The sequence below is a fragment of the Centroberyx gerrardi genome, chromosome 20, assembly GCF_048128805.1.
Source record: "Centroberyx gerrardi isolate f3 chromosome 20, fCenGer3.hap1.cur.20231027, whole genome shotgun sequence".
In the NCBI taxonomy this organism is placed as follows: Eukaryota; Metazoa; Chordata; class Actinopteri; order Beryciformes; family Berycidae; genus Centroberyx; species Centroberyx gerrardi.
The window spans coordinates 6,383,313-6,404,461 of NC_136016.1; the positions used below are offsets into that span (position 1 = coordinate 6,383,313).

General features: G+C 43.5%; 1 protein-coding gene across 1 annotated transcript in view; it reads right to left on the reverse strand.

Annotated features, from left to right (window-relative positions):
- cacna1g (calcium channel, voltage-dependent, T type, alpha 1G subunit) overlaps nt 1-21,149 on the reverse strand; it is a 196,913-nt gene that overhangs the window by 103,605 nt on the left and 72,159 nt on the right. Inside the window, exons 3-4 of the mRNA XM_071907895.2 lie at nt 11,277-11,410; nt 430-527 (exon numbers count right to left, since the gene is read on the reverse strand). Coding sequence (XP_071763996.2) covers nt 430-527; nt 11,277-11,410 — 232 coding nt within the window. The remainder of the gene's footprint in view (nt 1-429; nt 528-11,276; nt 11,411-21,149) is intronic.

Below are 21,149 nucleotides of genomic sequence, written 5' to 3' on the forward strand. Positions count from 1 at the left end.
TTCTGTATTATTTTCCCTTTCTTGCGTTCAACTATCATTGCCTATTGCTGGTCTCTGCTCAGATTTGAGTCTTTGACCAGCTTACACCACAGGAACATATTAAGACCAGAATCAAGTCTTAAAAATCAAACACGAAATAATGGTGCCGACTGGATCGTGAGGCAAGAGATTAAAGTCCTCAACCCTCACATACTACAAGATCATCAGTGCGGCCGACCCGACAATGTAGAAAAACAAACCGTGGCTGCAATCAGGTTCAAAGTCGTGTAGTGTGTCCTCAGCTTTAGCAACCTGGCTTGCTCTTCAGAACAAAAGAAGTGTGTTTGTTGCTAGCGAGAGCCAAGGGGGTTGCGTTACTCGAGGACAGAGCGTGCTCAGATCCAGCCAAAGTTTGGTTAGAGGGCTTAAGGGCGAGAAGTCCGCACTCACTTGGCACTCTGTTGATGGCTCTCAGCGGTCTCAGCACGCGAACCGTCCTCACCGCCGAGAAGCTGACGTTCTGCAGGTTGAGGGAGTACTCCAGCATCCTGTAACATATGGAGAGAGAGAGAGAGAGAGGGGGGGGAGAGAGAGAGAGAGAGAATAAGAATGAAAATATAGACGACGAAGCATAGCAACAAAGCAAATACTTTCAGTGCTAGCGCAAATTATGTACATACTGTAGAATCCCCTGGATGTCATCTGGGAATAAAAACACTGAAAATATAAAGGCAATATTCTGTAGCCAATTATGCTGTGCATGTAATACATGTTCTCCCACTCTCACTGGGCAAATGGCAATTAATCCACTAATGTCCCAATTCACATTCGCATACTTGCCTTTGGAAACAAATGTAACGCATGTGTCTTGGCGAACAATTTGCTTTCATACCAAAGCTAATTGGACAGCAAATAAAAGGCCAGACGTTGCACAAAAAAAAATAAAAGCCACTCTATATACTGCAGTGCTTGTGCTTATATATAGAGCAGCACATATACAGCGAGTGGTTGTGTATTCACATGCGCACACGCAAAACACAAACAACCCTCAAAGGAGCAGACGGCATATGCGCGTCCCCCCCTTGAGACGTCGACAGTGAGTGAATCACTCGTCATTGAGAGAAGGATGTGGCATTCACAGTACATAAAAGAGCAGCGGCGGATCAGTCTGGCTCTTAACCTTGAGACGGCAGAGCCTCTTAACAGCCTTTACAGCCGCTCTTTAGAGGCTCTGCTGGGAGGTGAGGAGGCCGCCGCTTAGAGGAGAGCGCAGCGCTGGAATGCTCAAGAGTCGAAAAAATGTCTTTTCTTATTTCTTGATCAGTGTTTATCATCATCTCTCTCCTTTCTCTGTGTGTGTGTGTGTGTGTGTATGTGGAGCAGATGCGGAGCACATGTGCAGCTTGAAGGGGCGTGCAGATGAAGGAATTCCCTCCTCGCACCGACTACAAGTCTGTCTGTCTTACAAACTCGCAACACATGTCCGACGGCGAGTGTGTGTGTGTGTCTGTGTGTGCGCAAGCCTGTGTGTGCCTTAAGTGCAAGAAACCCCCTTAATGAATGTGTGTGTGTGTGTGTTTGTGTGTGTGTTCTCTTTGAGGTTTGGGTTGTCCCAGTACCAGCCTCTTTTTTGTTTGTTACACCAGTGCAGGAACGGTGGACCAAAGCAAGAACACACACTCTTATGCACACACACACACACACACAGAGCCGACAGATGGCCGGCGGGCCAGAGAAAGAAGGTAAATGGGTAAACCGCTAGCAGAGCAGCATAGAGTCGTCCTCCCATCGCCAGCGGAGAGATGCGGGGCTAACAGCATCTACCGGTCCCCGGGAGCAGGTACATCACATCAGCGGCTGGGTAATGTTCTGTAATGGCCGCCGCCGACTTTCAGGTCGAGGGAAACGCCAGCCAGACCGGTATTAAACTTTTTACGATGGAGCATCTTGAAAAAAAGGGCCGCTTTGGGAGCGTGAGAGAGAACGACAGGACAGTAATCCTATGAAAAATTTTAGCAGGATGCCGCACTATCAGTCCCGACAGGAATATTATGGGAATGTCATAACAAGACCATAAGAGATAAAAAATACCATAAAGTGCAATAAGGTCACAATAAACTCACTGTTTAGTACCACAGATACACTGAAAGTCCCATATATGGATATTATAGAAAAAATATAGTGATACAATAGGAGATAAAGAAATATCAAAAAGTATGATGGAGTAAGGCCACTATAAAATCACTTTTGAATGCCAGAGACAAACAGTATGTCGTTATAGGAATATTATAGTGATACCATAGGAGATAAAGAATGCCATAAAGTACAATAAAGTCACTATGAACTCACTACTGAGTAGCGCAAACACACTAAAAGTTCCCATAGGAATATGATATGAATATTAGGGCAATTTTTCGTTCGACTGAGTCACGTAAACAACCTTAAAAGACGGATGACAAATGATTCCTATTGAAAAATAGTCCATGCAAAGCGCTCGCCGCCTCTAATTAGAGCCAGATGAAGTTTGGTTGCATTCGGTGAAAACTGACCCATCTGCCCTCATCTGGAATGGAGAAACAGCGGAGGAGAAATGGAGTGTATCAAACAAACGATGGGAAGGACAGGAAGTCGTGTGTTGTTTTCGTCAGAGTCGGTGCCAATGTCGATGATGCTGATACGGGGAAGGGCGGCGGGGGGGAGGAGGAGGAGGAGGAATACGAAATGAGAAGCAGGAGCGGACGGGGAGGCCCAACCTCGGAGGGGAGCTTGCGTGAGGAGAATTCCCAAACTGGAGAGCGCACGGAAAACAGACCGGCACGCAGGGAAACAGTCGGGGAAAAAAAAAGAAAACAGCCACACAGGCACGCAGTTTTACATATTGTCGCACACGCTGTGAGACAACAGCCGCACACATCTTGATATGGAGAGATCCTTACAAGGACAAACTCGCAAATAATTAGATTCACATAAGTCACGCGATGAGAAACACTCAAAGACATGCACGCACTGCACACACACACACACACACACACTTTTCTGGGCGTGTAGCCAGCTTGCTTCTTACCTTGTCCTCTCTTATCATAGAGGGTGAATGTGTGTGTGTGTGTGTGTGTGGCAGAACGGCCAGGCACATGAAGGATGGTATACATACAGCTTTCCAGCTACAGTTCCTCCAAAACAAAGTCAACAGTAGCTCGGAACAGAGTTTGCGCGCGCACACACACACACACACACACACACACACACACAGTACACAATGCCACCCAGACAGCCCTATAATAGGAAAAGCACGAAAGGCACTTCAGGAATGTAGAACAGCGTCTGTTATCTGACGTTTAACCCCTCCTGTCCTCACCTCACCTCTGTCTGTCTGTCTTTCTGTCTGTGTCTATCTGTCTGTCCATCTTCTGTCTGTGTTGGTCTGCAGCTACACCACTGACATGACGTCCAGCATCCACCAGCCGTCCATATCAGAGACGAACCAGAAGGAATGGACGACTGACGACAGACCAAGAGGCTAAAGATCGAATTAGAAAAGCTGAATGGAAACGACACATTTCAATCAATTTTTCCTCAATTTTGCAGATGTATTCCCGCTCGCTTGAGACATTTTTTGCGACATTTCACTTAAATTTCACTTTCACAGTTGGAAGGAAACGCAGCTCATCTCTCTCCTGCTCCCTCCTTGTGTACAATAGAGTTCCCTCGGCTTGACAATAACAAACTGAAACCTGCCTACGTCCACAGTTTCTTAGGCTCATCATCTTCTTAGTCATATCCTGTGATCATAATCTTTGTCATTTGTACTCTCCATCCTCAAGTGAACAGCTGGAGTCAAAATGAAGTAGCAACAAAAGACACTTTAGCCTTAAGGGATAATTTACTCAAACACCACTTAAAGAGTTTTAATTCCAAAATGTACTATCCAGCATGGGAGAAAGAAAAGCAATTGCTTGCATAAAAATATACAGCTCATTATGAAATGCTTTTGGCATTATTTGCCCACATAAAACCTTTGCATGCAAAACACTAACACCTTGGAGGATGAAATCATCCATTCATGAAATATTGAGTAATGGCATTCAGGTGGCAACTAGTTTACATGTTTGGGAATTAAACCCTTCTCTTGGATCTGATTTTGAATGTTCACACCAGTTGATTGAGCCAAATTAATCAGAATTCTTCACCAGTTTAACCCCAGTGGTTCTACTGTAAGTGATTACTAGCTTAAATGATGTGGTTATTAGTTCATTAGATTCTTCTGCTTTGCCTTACAGCAACACATTTTCTCCATTACTTTCTGTCCTCTCTCTCTACCATTTCTCACTTATAAACGAGCCAGTCTTCTGTCCTCTCCTCTGATATTCTTTTTGTCACAAATTGTTATCATTCTATTGGCTTCGACTTCAGTGACAGCCAAGCTGCCATACTAGATGTTCTTTGGCCAATGAATTGTGACTGATAGATAGCTCTTTCAGTGTGTGCGTGTGTGTGTGTGTGTGTGTGTGTGCATATTGTTGAAAAGAGAATGATAGATAGCTGTGCGCACCGTAGATGTAGCCCTCGGGTATCAGGAGAAATGAGAATGGGTGTTCCCCTTCCTCCCTGCTGTCAGAGTCCTTACCCAACATGATGCGACACATACACACACACACACACACACACACACACTCTCAAAGTGCACCGCTCCTGTCACTGTATGGAGAACAGCTAATGACAGGAGTGTGACAGGGTTAAAGAAAGTGCATGCGGGCTCATCAGAGAGAAGCGGAGAGAGGAGAAATCATTGAGAACAGATGGAGTGTTTTCATGCTGAATCAGATTGAAATCCTTTCATCAGCAACACTTGCTACCATCAACCCACTCTGTCGCTTATCTAACCAAAATGTTAACCGACTTACTCTTCATCATCACGTTTGATTACAGAATGTCTCTCCCTCTACAATAATAATCGGACACTTTATTCATCTCCGTGAGGAAAGTCTCTTTTCTCCTGCCCCTTTCCATCGGGAGGTCAAAGGTCAGAGTTCAGACACAGTACAGCATCCTGGAGCTGGAGCTGGAGCTGGAGCTGGAGCTGGGGGGGGGGGGGGGTACAGATGGACACTAATGCACAGTCTCCCCTAATAATGAATTTTGTCTCTCTTTTATATCTATATATTAAATCTACGGCATTTCAATTAGTGGGGATGGGACTCTCGTCTCTATTGCAGCCCCACTTTGTGATTTAGGCTGATAAGACAGGTGTATTTTTTTACCTAGGAAACTCATTGCAGCTTTAAAACATTCCGGTCACACTTCCACTCAACCTTTTTCATCTCCATCTTCCTTCCCTCTATCTCTCCTGCATCCCCTCCCTCCCTCGTTCCCTCCCTCTGACTCATAATCTATGGCCGATCTGCTGACCCACTTGTAGTGGAGAGATAATCTAGCTAATGGAGGAGAACCCAGGTGGATAAGGACACCCAGGACAAAAAAACACAACGTTTGGCCCTAACGCTGTAGTACAAGCTCATGTCTGCCTCCTGGAGAGAGAGAGAGAGAGGGAGAGAGAGAAAGGGAGGGAGAGAGAGAGAGAGAGAGAGAGGGAGAGAGAGAGAGAGAGAGAGAGAGAGAGAGAGAGAGAGAGAGAGAGAGAGAGAGAGAGAGAGAGAGAGAGAGACTAAGACCTACTACAGGGCCCCTTGATGCTGGGCAGTTTGTTTAATGGCCATCATTGTTCATGGATGCTGTATCCTTGTCTGTGCCCTCTCTCTCTCCTCTGGACTGCAACATAACTCCTCCACACTTTCTTTTCCCCAATTAGAATCCCTCCCCCTCTCTCTCTCCCCCTCTCCCCCCCTCTCTCCTTGTTTTTAAATGCACGGTTTTATGTTCGTGACTTGCCTGTGTTGCATTAAACGACGCAACTTTAATGAAGGTAACTTAAATCAAATTCAATTCTCTCTCTACCTCCCTCTCACACGGTCTCCTTCTCTCTCTACCCTTCTCTCTCTCTCCACATCTCTCACTCTCTCTCTTTCTCTACCTCACTCTCTCTCATTATCTGTACCTCTCTCCCTCACTTTTTCTACCTCTTTCACTCTCTCAACTTCTGTCTCTCTCTCTCTCTCTGCCTCCACCTTGATCTCTCTCTCTCTCTCTCTCTCTCTCTCTCTCCTTCATCCTCAGACTCGCTCTTCCCCCTGTTGTCCCCCAAACTGGGCTGGAGCCGGTCCAAAGTGTCATCAATAAATCATAAGGAGAGGAGAGGGCACGGAGGATTGGGTTTTGTACCTTGAGTCTGCCACTCAATCACATGTCTGGAATTGAAGGAGAGGATGTCTTGTGTTTTTAAAGCCAGTTAAAGCTGCTATGTGTTGCATTTTAAACATCAATATATCAGTCAATGTAGTTGTGATACCTTGTTATCATTACTGTAAACACATTTAATTTCAAATGTTACCATCTATTGTTCATATTGAGGTATATAATAAAAGTGTAAGACATCTTCACATCTCCTATATATTAGGTGTTGTATTCTTCTGCCACCTTCTGTACAGCCCCAGTGGGAGTGACTAAAGGCAATGATTGCACATTGTGTTGTCCTCTCACTGTCAGGGCAAAACATATAGAGATAAATTATGACAGCAATAAGCATATGAGCTCACTACAGTGGATGATGAAGGGTCTATTAGTTTGTACCTCTGAAAGCTGCTCCAGCTCTGTTGGGTTGCTTGCTTTGTATTATGACTTATATTCAAAATTAGAAAATATTCAAACCAATGTGCAAATTTGCACATCAGCTATAACACTTTTTCTCAGTGGATAGAGCTAGAGTGCATTTTCCTATTTCATTCTGCCGAATAATTAAATATTTGGTAAATTACAGCGGGATTTGTAATTTTCTTAATTATTTACAAAATGCGATGTATATGGCGAACATTTGGTATTTTTCTGTATGTGTTTCATGTGAAATACCCCATAAAATACAAATGACAAAAGATATCAAAAAAAGCCTCTGTAAATTACCAGCTGTTGTTAATTTTGTGCTCGGTGTACTTGACTCTGCTACTATAAAAACATATAAAACAATTTATAGATGTTTTTGATGATGGCTTTGTATATTTTATGAAATTACAGTAGTTATAGAAGCAAGATATTATATCTCAAAACCGACCAATCCAGCCAAAATCGCCATTTTCACCTGTGCTGCCTCGCCTTAAACGTCAGATGAGGTTGGAGTTGGATGGAACAATCGACCCGACTGCCTCTTTCTCTCTTCTCTTTTCTCTCCCTCTCTCTGTCAATCCATTGACCTTCCTCCTGATCCCTTCTCACTCCTCCTGAATCATCTCCCCTCTCTCTCTCTCCCTCTCTCTCTCTCTCTCTCTCTCTCCAAGAAGAATCCCTCCAGCCATACAGTAAGTGTAAAGTCAGATCGATGTATGGATAGGTTACCCTGTCTGCTAAGTGCTCGCCTTAGACTGACTCGGCTATCGATTGGGGCTCCACCACACCACATCTGACAGGCAGGGGGAAAAAAAAAAAACACTGCAAAAATGTCCATCTTAACAAGTCATTTAATCTAGTACTGAGTCTTAAATCTTTATTGAAACAGTTGAATGATGATCTGCCTTATTCTGCCTTGATTTAAGATACTGACACTTGTTTTAAATGAAAATGCCTCAGAACTGCATTAGAAACAACTGGGATTGATACTTCATGGGTTGAATTTTTCACTTATTTTAAAAAAAAGAAATACGTTTTTAAAGTAAGAAACTGCAACATTTCATTCAAATAAAAGTTTGTTTTGCTACTCCCCACCGCCGATTGCTAAACAGTGACTCAACCTCTAGCCAGTCCATGAAAGCTTTTCCATTTGCTGCTCTAAACAGCCGCTGTCTGGTAGGTATTTCCTCCTTTAATCCTCTTGTACACAGAAAGTGATGCGTTTTACTTTTCCGGTTTGCTTGGAAAAAGTTGCGGTATGGCTTTAAATGAAAGTGTTTTGGCCCGTTGGATTTAGCTTGTATTGTAACAATAAAGTGGTTGTGCTTCGTCCGCCTTTCTCTCTCTCCTTCTCTCTCTGTCTCTCACTCTCCTCCTCCCTCCTGGCTTTCCGACGGTGGAATGACCTTCCTCCTGCAGTCACTGCCTATCTACCATCATATCCTCAAAAATCATCTCTTCAAGAAATACTTCACGTATCTCTCATCCCATTTAATCACATCCCAATCTCATCTTCATCCTCTAACATGCTCTCGTCTCCAAAAAAAAAATCCTCTCTCATTCTTATTTGTTTCTTCTATCATACATGATGATCCTCAGGTCACAGGTGTATTTTGTTAAATCTGTTGCCAGCGCACTATTGCTCTGTCCCATTACAATCCTTACTGTTCATCTATGAATTGAAGCTTATTCTACTGTTGCACTCATTGTAAGTTGCCCTGGATAAGAGCGTCAGCTAAACACATAAAATGTAAAATGTAAATGTTAACTCGCTCTCAAAGATAAACCTTTCATCCTACTCTCATCATGTTTAATCCATTCTAATCTTTCTACATTGATGACCTGCATTAACTCATCATCACTTCCCCATAGTATCTGACTGTTTTATCTAGGGAAGGTCAACTGAGCACCAACGCCTTGCTTCACAATCACACAGTTACACACATCCACACCGCATGTTTCCCAGCGGGTCCAGGGATTCGAACTGGCGACCTTCCAGTTCCATGCCCGCTTCTTTTGTCGCTACTCCCCTAACTCCTCTGGGAAAGGATTCTCTGCTCACGCTGCGTTCACATCACACAGGAATAACCGTCAGAACCAGAACTTGGAAGTGTTCACACATTTGAACTCATCTAAAGGTGTCAAGTTGTCATGCTTGAAGTTTGGTTACTCCTGATCAGCTTTTTCACACTTAACACCCATGCGGCTAGTGAGCGATGCATTCGAGTTCATGTTGCACAGCAAAACAAACATTGTAATGTCAACCACGAATGCAAAATCCAGCAAGTAGTCACGTCCTGCCTTGGCATGGACTAGACTGCAGATTTTGGTGAAGTCAGAATTCACAATGTCGGAAAAAATCCCAACATCCCAAGGATTTACCAGCAGAAAGCTCCTATCTACTGTTTTTTCCCCCGATGACATAAACAGAGCGCTGCATCCCTCCTTCCCTCCCTCCACCCACCGCTGACGAATAACTCTTACACATTTCTCCCTCTCCCCACTCCTCCACCTGCGCGATACGACCATCCGTCTACCCGTCCGTCCCTCTATCATCCCCGCTCATCTCTCATTCCTCCTGACAGCGAGGTGATTAGGAGGAGAGAGCGCAGACCTGCTGAAAAAGCAGCTTAGCCGTAATTATCGTCTCGGAAAAGAAACAAACAGTTCATCAGAGCCTTCCTCCGCAGACCTAACGACGGTTGCCAGGATATATCAAATGCCCGACAACCAGCCGTTGCCTAGGTTACCATTGTCTCCGTATGGCTGGGGGCTTTCCTTAGAGATGAGACATTTTTTTTTTTGGGCCCGAAATGGCAACATGGTAAAAGCCATGAAAATACGTAAACAGATATAGTCATATATACGCTCACGCACAGATACACACACATGCATGCACACACTCATACACACAGTCATAACTGCGTACATACACAAACCAATACACACACGCATACACACTTATATGATACATACACATTTCCAGGCAGAAATATATTCATTATTTTGTTGCCAGGTTTTCTCTTTCATTCTATTTCCTTCATGCTCTGACACACACACCCAAAACAGAGGAACAGACACAGAAAAACACACACACACACAGGCTCAACCTATGTCAACCTTAACAGACTGTCTGCAGGCTGTTGCCACTGAGTTTTGATACAGGACCATGAGTGACTGTTTTTTTCTATATCCATATGCTCTCGCAACAACATATATCATATACTATATATCTAACAGTCTATATGTCAGAAGTAATGAGAGGATTTGCTGCTTCCACAGTTCACATCTATGCATCCTTGCACATGATCCAGTGTATATCATATATGTGCATGCTCTGCACATATTTCTGCACATATGTTACCACCATCTGTAAAGCTGCTAATGTGAATAGCTTACAATACATGTTTTGCATGTCTGGACACATTTCTGTATATATGTTTTTCAGCATACACCTGATAATGTGAATAGCTAGCGATGCACACTTGCTCATCCCCTTTCAACCTGTAAATCTGTCAACAAAGTTGCTGTGTATATATTTTTCATTTTTCATTTATTGTATTGTTTACACTGTATTATTCTCAGTATGTTCAACAATTGCAATTATTTGTTGCACTATCTTCACCACTCTCTATTCCCTGCTGCTGCGATGACCCAGTTTCCTCCACGGGGAACATTAAAGTTTCATTTGTATCTAAGTAAGAGGGCTCCATTCATCATGGGCATAATTTCATCCTAAATTTCATCAAAGACGTTCAGTAAAAGCTTTCCGTTCAGATGCATGGTGTAAGAGAGGAGCAGAGGAATGAGCTGAATGCGGGCTGAGGGAGAAGCTCAGTGACCTTCGCCGGCAGAGCACAGGTGTTACTCACACTAAACCCATGGGCTCTGCTTACAACACAAGTGTGTGTGTGTGTGTCTGGTGTGTCAGGTGCGTCGTAACTTTTATTACAAAAGGTTGTTGAATTGTGTCTCAATTCTGCAGCTGAAGGACATGCACACATACTGACACAGACAGAGACACAGACACACACACACACACACACACACACACACACACACACACACACACAGTGAGGGAAATCTGCCCTGTTCCCACTGACGGACAACAGAAGTTGTGACAGAAGGATGGCATTAAAAACCAGCAGGGGGTGTAGTGTGATGAAAATGTCAGACCAAAACCAGCAGGCAATATTCAGTAACATGTTTAATCAAATTACAGTGTGTGCATGCGTGTGTGTGTGTGTGTGTGTGTGGGTGTGTGTGTGTACATACATGTGTGTGTATATGTCTATATTGTGTGTGCATGTAGGTGTGTGTTAGTATGCATGCATGCATAAGCATGCGTGTGTTTGTGTGTGCATGTGTGTACAGTGTGTGCCTGTATGTGTGTGTGTGTGTGTGTGTATATGAGTGAGTGAGTGAGTGAGTGAGTGAGTGAGTGAGTGAGTGTGTGTGTGTGTGTGTGTGTGTGTGTGCGCTGATGCATGTGTGTTTATGCATGGGCGCCTGTGTGTGTATGTGCATTTGTGTGATTTCATGTTTTTGTCAGTGTGCGTGTGTGTGTGTGTGTGTCTCTAACTCACCCAGCTACTACTATGAAGAAGTCCAAGCGGTTCCACGTGTCTCCAAGGTAACACTTCTTCCCAAAGATCCCCAGAGCCACCATCTTGATCACCATCTCAATGGCAAAGAACGCAAAGATGAAGTCATCAAAGTCCTGCAGAGGGAGAGAGAGACAGAGGGAAAACAATTCAGATTTATCTTTTAATGTAAAGTAGCCTACTGGCTATATTAGGAGGTTGTCCTGCTGCATAATGTAAAAAAAAACATATTTTCTATATGCTATAAAAGGTGCTACATGTAGCATTTTGTTATCACTAAATCATTACCACCTTAATTTTAAGACATTAGTATAATTACCATAAACAAACAAGACCATCGCTGAGAAGATTACTCTGTATTTTACATTGGTGCCACCGGGTCAGATTTTACAGGATATCTGCTGGTGTGCTTTACGGCACAAAACAGGAAGAAGATGCTGTTTTTCCAGCACAAACAGAACTAAACATTTAAGATCCTGGAAATGGCAGATGGTGGAAGAAGTGAGGCTGTTGGAAAAATCACTTCCAACATGTTTGTCCTCTTCAGTAAAGCCAAAGAGAAAACAGGCGGATAAGTAGCAACATCCTCTATGTGACAGGAAGCAATGGGGTTTATGGGTGATGGGGTCTTCCCTTTGAGAACCACTAACACAAACAATACCACTGGCGTGAAATAGAAGCTATCAGTCATCTCCACCATGGTCTCATTTGTTTACAATAATCATATCAAGATGTTACAATTGATTTGACAGTGATGTATTGATGTATACAAATGATCCACGTAACACCTTTAATAATAATGTGATTCTGTGTTTCTCCCTGTAGGGAAATGCTCTTCTCTCTTGCCCCCCTCCACAGGGAGGTCAGAGGTCAGAGGTCAGAGGTCAGGGTCTGGAGCTGGTAGGGATTCAGCGTCTTGCTCGAGGACACTTCAGCAGGGCAGAAACCTGCCAACAACCCGAAATCCTCCGATTGAAGGATGTTCTCTTTAACCACGAGGCCACGCTGCTGCCCAAACACACAGCGAAGTGACAAATCTAGAGTATTTAATGTAATAACCTGGAACAAGCGCCGATTGTTCTAATCAGTATTCTCGCCCTCGTTACTGTCTGTCTGGCTGTCTGACAACTCCGGGAGCCTCAGCCCTCCCAATCATTATCGGACCAGACCGACAACAACAAGGAGGAGAACGGGGAAGGGAGTTGGCCGGGGACTAAAAGAAGATAACCTTAATTCCTGAAATCTGAAAATCAATAAATAAATCAACAAAGGCAGAAGCGAAGGAATGGGGGATGAGCAGGAAAAGAATGCGGCGCAAAGTGAAAAAAAAAAGAAAAAAAGAAGAAGAAAATTCTGGAGCGAGATCAAGGCACAGGACACCCACTGGTGGATGAGTCATCCAAACACGAACAGAGAGATGTATAAATATATCAAATCCTGTTAGCTCAGGCAGATAAAGTTACCCTCTCGCTGCTCAAAAGTTCACTATAAGTAAAATGTAGAGGTTCACGTGGGAAAAGAGACGGCTCTGTGTGTGTACGTGTGTGTGTACGTGTGTGTGTGTGTGTGTGTGTGTACAGCTCTAAGATCTTCCTCTTCCGTCCCAGTGAGACTGCCTTTGAATTGCATTTGTGTAGTTTGTCTAGAAAACCCCAAAAGTTTTTTTACTCCACACTGCAGGTTGCACTGCTTATTTCCAATAAATGCCCCGCTAACACAATATAATAATAAGAGTTAGTTTCCTTAGCGAACAGCTGCAGGGTCACCTCCCTAATATACCCATCATACATCGCACCAGATGTTTTTTATACAGCACACGCTTACACCAAAGAGGCAGAGGAAGCGCAAGGCAGATTGTTCACTGATGCATAATCCCCCAAAAGAAAAGATAGAAAAAAAACACATTACTGTTCAGTTCTTTGAATTATTGAATTGGGTATCTGTGAACTGGAACTGATTTATTTTTTCGATTGCATCAAAGAACCACGGTATACATGAAAAATGTAGTTACAAATCGTATGGATGTTGCGCTGCCGTGATGCGATAGTTGTTGCCAGTATCAAACCATGGTGCAATGGTTAAATTAGATTATACCCTGGTATTATTTAAGTATAATGACAGCACCATAGCAAGTCACGACTCGTGAACTGTTTATGCAATGAGCAGTGCCACGGTAAAACTGAAAATACCATCCATCTATCATATTATCATGCGTTTTAGTAAGGGTATGCTTGGCTGTTTTGCATTGCCATCTTGGGGTGGGGTTGGGGGGTGGGGTGTCACATATTCAGTCTTTAAATTTTTTTATTTTAATTTTTTTCTTAAAACAAGTAGAAAATTCTGCCAATGGGCGAGTGGGGTGAGATAATTCCACTTGTTGCCAATGCAGTTTCACTTGTTTCAGGAATTTTCTAGAAACAAGTGTCAATATATTAAAGTCACATCACTCCACTAGTATCAAGAGAGAAAAAAAAAAAAGATTTCAAGGCTCAATGCTGGATGAAACGACTTTTTGAGATCGACATTTTCTGCAGCGCATGTTTCTACATAGGTAAAAATAGCACACGGGATAGTTCCATCAGATCCTATGTATGGGTAAATGCTCTCTGCCTGCCTGTGTAAAGCGAGGATATGAAAGCCCCTGTGGACATTAGAGGAAGCACCCTTCCCTTTATCTGCTCTTCAAAAGAGACTCTGCTCATTGGAAGCCTTGAACCCCGCGTGGCAGATAAGAGAGAAAATCAACAGTGTGCTGAATAAAAATAACAAGAAACTCCCAACTATTGACAGATGTTACAACCCAAGATGCCTGAGAGAGACAGAGACAGAGAGAGCTGTGTGAAATAGAGAGGAGCTGAAATGTTTACTGCCGCGCGGAGCATAAAACCGCGGCATCGCTTCCTCCTCCGACACTCCATCCTTCTCTCCATCCTTCTCCCCTCACTCTTCCTGGGTTTAATGGAGAAGCCATTTCTCTTCCCTCTGCTGGGGAGTAATTACTCATCTATTTTGCATTAGCTGAAGCTCTGCGTGCCTGCAGAGCCCATAATGTAAGAAACCCCTCTGGCCTCGGGGTGAAGGGGACGCTGTCTTCACCGTCTCTCACACACACACACACACACACACACACACACACACACACACACACACACACACACACACAGGCACAGATGCATGCACCCACACACTGATGCACACAAACTCATATAATATGTACAGTACAAGCATGCACACACACATACAGTAGAGGTACACACACAGGCATGCTTGTATATACACATCCATGCATAAAGTACACAAACACAGACTTGCACACACACCACACACACACACATACAGTACAGGTGCACGCTGTATAGATACATACATGCACATAAACACATACACATATATAAACATTTGCACACACATGCATACAGGCATGCACTTTTCTCTCTCTTTTTCTCTCTCTCTCTCTCTCTCTCTCTCTCTCTCTCTCTCTCTCTCTCTCTCTCTCTCTCTCTCTCTCTCTCTCTCTCTCTCTCTCTCTCTCTCTCTCTCTCTCTCTCTCTCTCTCTCTCTCTCTCTCTCTCTCTCTCTCACACACACACACACACCATAAATATTCACGGAACACACAGTATGCAACATGGGACCAAGCCTTCAGGCTCTCTCGCCAAATTGACATCAAGCTAATATCAGCCAGCCCGACCACCTCGCCTCCCTCTCTCCAAACACACACACACACACACACACTCACACACACACAGTCTTTGCACAGCTGGGACTCAATTCATCTAAGTCAACAGGACATGGCGGCCTGAAGCGTTCCCACTGGACCGTACCGGTGGAGCAGCAGATGGATACACTGTAATCAGGATATCGATTCCCCTAAACTGATATCGCACACCAATGGAGCGTGAAACATGCTGCATGATCCCTGTGAACATGCCTTTAATACATAGAAGCCACATTAAACATGCATGCAAATTTGCGCGCACACACATACACACACACTCAGGCAAAAAACGGTTTCTTCTTCTTTCTACCGCCCCCAAATCACTGAGGTATCCTGCCACCAAGCTGAGTATTTACCATGAAAACTAGTGTGTGTGTGTGTATGTGTGTGAGTGTGAGACTGTCTCACCATGGTTCACTGGCTCTCTCCCTCCATGTGGAGACTGGGGAACCCTTACTCACTCACACACACACGCACACACTCACACACACACACACACACACACACACACACACACGCCTGCCTCCAAGGGAATAGACACCAGTGGCCTGTGCTGAATGCCTCACTGCTCACACACTCCCTAATTTCGTGGCGTTCTCTCTCTTTCCCTCTCTCCCTCCCTTTCTCTCTCTCTCTCCCTCTCTCTCACACAGGGGAGATAATTTTTTGAAATCCATTCCAAATTTTGCAATATTTTGCGTATCTTTTGCAATACAGGAGGAAAAAAAAAAAAGAGAATCTTGAGAATTCACATCACGTGAAACGAAAACGAAACAAATTATTTGTATTATGTTATCGTGCGTAATCTCCGCTCAATCCAGCCTCTGGAAATCGGTCTTTATTTGGCGTGACAGACAGACCCTACAGTGTGAAACGGACCAACAAATGAGAGAGGAGAACAACTTGCGGTGAGTCAATCCAGTCTAAAACCGTTGGAGACAGTGAAAGATGACTCCACAGAAATAGAGTAGAAGAAAAACGAGGCGATGAATCAGATGATGAAAAGGACGTCTGGTTATGTACATATTCATTGTCACATTGAAAATATATCATAGCTCATCATGGTCTCGTTTCTTTACTATCAATTCATTTGACGATGATACATTGATGCTTAAAAGTGCTACATATCGCACCTTTAAGTTTTAGATGGCAACAGATCCTCAATTTTTCTCCGAACATTCCCAAACTTTCTGTGGCCTTGGTGAAACTCCAGCAGTGCGACACACACTCTTGTGTTTTGCCTCCATCCTCTTTCATCTGTCACTCTTATCTGCTCTCCCACTCTCTCGTCTCTCTGCAGTAACAGCTGGATGGGATCCCTGTGTGAGCTACTGCATTCCTCCCCCCCCCCTCTCTCTCTCTTCCTCTCTGTCTCTCCCTTCCATCTCTCTCATCTCTATCTCTCTCTTATCTCCCTCTCCCACTGCCTCGTTCTCTCTCCCATGGAAGACGTATCACTCCCCTATTACTGTGATTATGTCTCCCACAGTCTCCCTCAGTGTGCGGGGCCCTGCTATGTGTGTGTGTGTATGTGAGTAACTGTATAGTTTGTCTGTCTGTGTGTAGCCATATAAGTATATGTGTGTGTCTGTATATGTGTGTGAGTGTGTGAAACCATATAAATGTACTAGTGTGTGCGCATGTTTTGTTTTGTGTGTTTGCGTATATTTAACCTTATAAGTGTATTTGTGAGTGTGTGTGTGTGTGTTGTGTGTTCATGTGTGTCTGTTTGGACATACAGACGCATACTCATACCCACACACACACACACGCAACCATACGTACAAATGCACATGCAAGCACACACAAATACAGTTATGCACACACACACACACACACACACACACTCTTTGTGATGTGGTACTTGGTCACACATGTGTGTTCAGTCTGTGTGAACCCCCCAGCCTAAACAGCGACACCACACACCAGCTTCACAGCCCCGTGTGTGTGTGCGTCTGTGTGTGAACGCCGGTGTTACTTCTTACATCGCATGAGAGCGAATGTAAACACACGTGTCCGCCAGACACACACACACACACACACGACCAAACAGCGACACGGCGATCTGCGTTGCGTGTTATCAATGTGTGGAGCGCATGCCAACATTATACCCCCCACCCCCCACCCCCCGCCCATCATCACCTCCTGAACTGAGCCTTTATGTTCTAAGTGCACTTAATCACTAATGCTGAGTGCACTTAAAACCCTCCCTGACGACTCTCCGCCCGCTCTGAATGCTTACTCCTCAAGTGTCGAAGCGGTTATTAGGTACAGTAGGCTGCCCAAGCGGAACGCACCCCGACTCTGGGCAAGCAATCAAGATCTGGACATCAACAACACGTACACTGTAGTAATTCAAATATTCATGTGTGTCTCTATACATGATCGATAACGGTTGACATTGCGTCATTTAGATAGAAAAGGAGGCAAGGTTGAGGGATTGAACTTTAAAGTTGTTTCTTAAAGAGGTAATCCTCGAGTTCCTTGTTTGTTTTTATTTTGCCGTTTTATTTTGGGAAAGTTACTATTAAAAGTAATTAGTTACTTTGCTTTGTTACCTTAAAAAGTAACAAAGTTACGTTACAAAGTTACTCGTTAGGAACTCGTTAAAGTACTTTGGCATTATCCAATTGTAGCAAGCAACATGACTTGTTGATCATCGTTCTAAAATGCAGGACTACTGCTCTGTTTTTAAAGGTCCCATATTCTCCACTTTCCAGCATTTTATTTTGTGTCTTGAGGTCCATTCAAGCTGTGTGTGTGGTGTCATGTACCAAAAACACTCTCAATCCATTTTTACACGTTCTTTTTCCAGCATCTCTCTGAGCCTTACCATGAACAGGCTGTTTCTGTCGCTGTGTCTTTAAGGCTCATTAATATTAACGACCCCTCTGTTCCGATTGGCTAACTGTTTCAAGAGAGAAACGTGAGACACCGCAGCCCGGCAGCTACAGGTAGGGAAAACTCTCTGGTAATAAACAATGACAACCGCTCAACCGCTTTGAAAAAAACACTTTGTTAGTCTATTATTTCTTACAAAAATGATATTGAGCGAACCTTTGTGACGCCACAAAGTTACGGAAGTCCAAACAGCTCGTTTAGAGGCTCGCTTTTCTAATATGGATTGTGTGGATTTAGTTGCCGACCGTGCGTTTTGATACTTTCACCATGTTTAGATAGACCATCCAACTCCTTTATAATCAGAGAGGCAAGAGGAATCCTGTTTTACACCATATGGGACCTTTAAAACAGTAAACCAGTCTCATTTATATCAAGCAGAATTAGATTAGTGTTTTTTTTCAATTAGCATCATGTTATCTGCATGAGATGCCATCACTTTTTCTACTTTTTAAAAAAATTTGCACCAGCAAAACCAAAACAGTATGAAAGGAAAAATAACATTAACAACTTTCTAATTTTATTAAGTAACTATTAACGGATTATGTTATTAGTCACTAGTTATATTGACGTATTAAGTTACTAGTTACAACAAAAAAGCAATCTGAGCACTCAGATACACGACTCCTCTGAACCTAAATAATGAAAGCCTGAATAGAGTATAAAGTCCATCTTTGTTCTTGGCACACACACCTACTTTTTAAAGAGAAGCCTATCCTTTGCCCCGCATGACTGCTGTGTTCATCCCCCCATTTTAAGTAAAGGGCATCTTAAGAGATAGGGATGATTTTTTATTTTTTTTTTGCCTTTTATGGCTGAAACAAAAGGTGCCATCAATTCTGTGGAAACAGTTCCTTGCAGCCTTCTCCCCAAAATAAATCTCAGCCACTATGTATGCTAATTCCGCCTGTCATAAGTCTGAATGCTATTATCACTGGGGTCAGATGCTTTCATCACATGCACACACACACACATACCTACACACACACGGACAGACACCCATACACACCGATGAAGGCGGTGTATGCCTCATGTGGCGAGGACAATACAGCGGGGTAACTGTTATGTGCCATTCAGTCGAGATCCTCTCCCTCACAGGTGGAGGGAGATAATATTGTGAGAGACTTTTCAGCTCAATCAGGGCCATTCATAGCTGCCGGGGTGATGGCACACACACACACACACACACACTCACACACATGCATTATACACCCTGAGACAAACCAAAATCTGTGTTGTCTTCATCCTCCAGACATGTGCCAGGCTGAAGGGGGAGTGAATCAGCGTATGTGTGTGTGTGTGTGTGTGTGTGTGTGTGTGTGTTTGTTTTCCACTCAAGCCTGGAAGCTCCTAGACCAGTTCCCTACAACAGCAGCACTCTGGCTCTAGACAAATGTCACTAGCTCCATCTCAGTAGGGAATCTAAATCTACTGCTTCCTCTGCCTGCCAACAGAACTCCCAACGCGTCTCTCCCTCTCTCTCTCTCTATCCCTCTCTCTCTCTCTCTCTCTGTTTCTTCTGTAACCCAGTGTTCCTATTGTATTGCCAATGATTTCATTAGCTCTCCGCAGAAATCGTCTTGTACTGTAGCTGGGGGGGAGGGGGTGGAGGTGGGGGGAGGTTAAGTGTGTGCTGTAGCATTCAGAGGCAGAACGCATTCCACTGAAATCTCTCTCCTGGAGGGGAAAGAGAGACTATCCTTAACATCAGAACTGCTACTGAGAGGTTGACATTTCTCTGTAGCTACTCCATCGGCTCAATCTTCACTTATCCTACCCTTTATTTTTTCATTCTTTCGCTGACTTGCTCTTTTCTAGTCATTCTAGTCTAGTCGTCTTGTCTTTAATCTTTCCTGGCTTATTTATCAGTTGAGATAAAGTGTTACAAGAGTGAGATATACTGAATAACTACATACAATATACAATAGTCAGTATTTTCTACTATTTAGTATTACAAACATATGGTAAGGAAGGGTTAGAATTTAGTTACAGTCCTAATTTGAGCAAAAAATCTTATCCAGATTTGCTCAAAACCACTCAGTGAGGTTAGAAAGTGTGGTGTTAACAGAAGAACATGGCTGACAAATAAGAGATCGCGGTGGCAAATTGTGCCACTTAGCTTAAGTGAGTCTAAATTTGGTCTTGCAGTTTTTATCATTATAACAGGGAGCAAAGAACAAGCAAGAAAATCACCAGAAATGTATTTGGAAACTACAAAAATCATAACAGGACAGCATTCAGGACCAATGTTCCCTCTAAGCTGATAGTTTGGTGAATGGCAAATGCAGGGACTTTGCCATAGGGGGTTGAATGAATTGACGCTCCTAAACTAGAATGACACTGGTTAACTCTAATTACATTCAGAACACCTCTGATGTCATTTAGATGAATTTGGTATATAAAAAATGATCAAAGAATAACCTCATAGCTAATTAATCCGCTTGATATTATCTGGACATGAGGAGATAAAGTTGAAAAAAAAAATAATTAAAAGTGGCTTTCCAGTGATATTAAAACAAATGTTCAATAACATGCACACTCATACAGCGGGGGCCGTCTTTCGCCCTGTCCTCCGGTCACACAAGGGCATGTGATCATTACTGTAGCCATTAGCTGTGTCAGGAGATGAGAGCTCATTTAGCCGGCGTCAGTGGAGGAGAGCTTCCTTGCCATGGAGTGGCCTGATTAAACTCCCTCATTAGCCCTGATGCTAACAGGGCTAGGTTAAACAGCGCAGGCCTGATCGAGGAGCGCGGTCCTAAAGATTCCAGACAGACACGCTGGGCGGGCAGGGGGGGCAGGGTTGCTTTAACGCCGCACTAGGAAAGGTTTTGATGTAAAAATACACTTGTGTTATCGGCCTACAGATGTCCCAGGACGTCAGGAATCGAAACGTAAAGGAATACATGAGGTTTTTAGGAGATTGGCCCAACACAAAAATCCAATACAAAATTCATCCATGTGTCCCTGGTATATATGCTCATATATACCAGGGATATAGGTATAGTAGGTGACTAGTATCATCCAAAGTAAGAAGACTCACCATTAGTAATAAAAAGTTTTTGTTATATGGCCTGTTGACTCATTCATTTTAAAAATGAAATATCATTGACCCCATAAAGCTGATGCAGCCAGGTTTATTTTTGGAGCTATTTCAGATGAGCATCCACGTATTCATCCACAGTGCAGTGATTTCTTGCTGTAACCAGTCTCCCATTAAAACAGTATGTCACATGCTA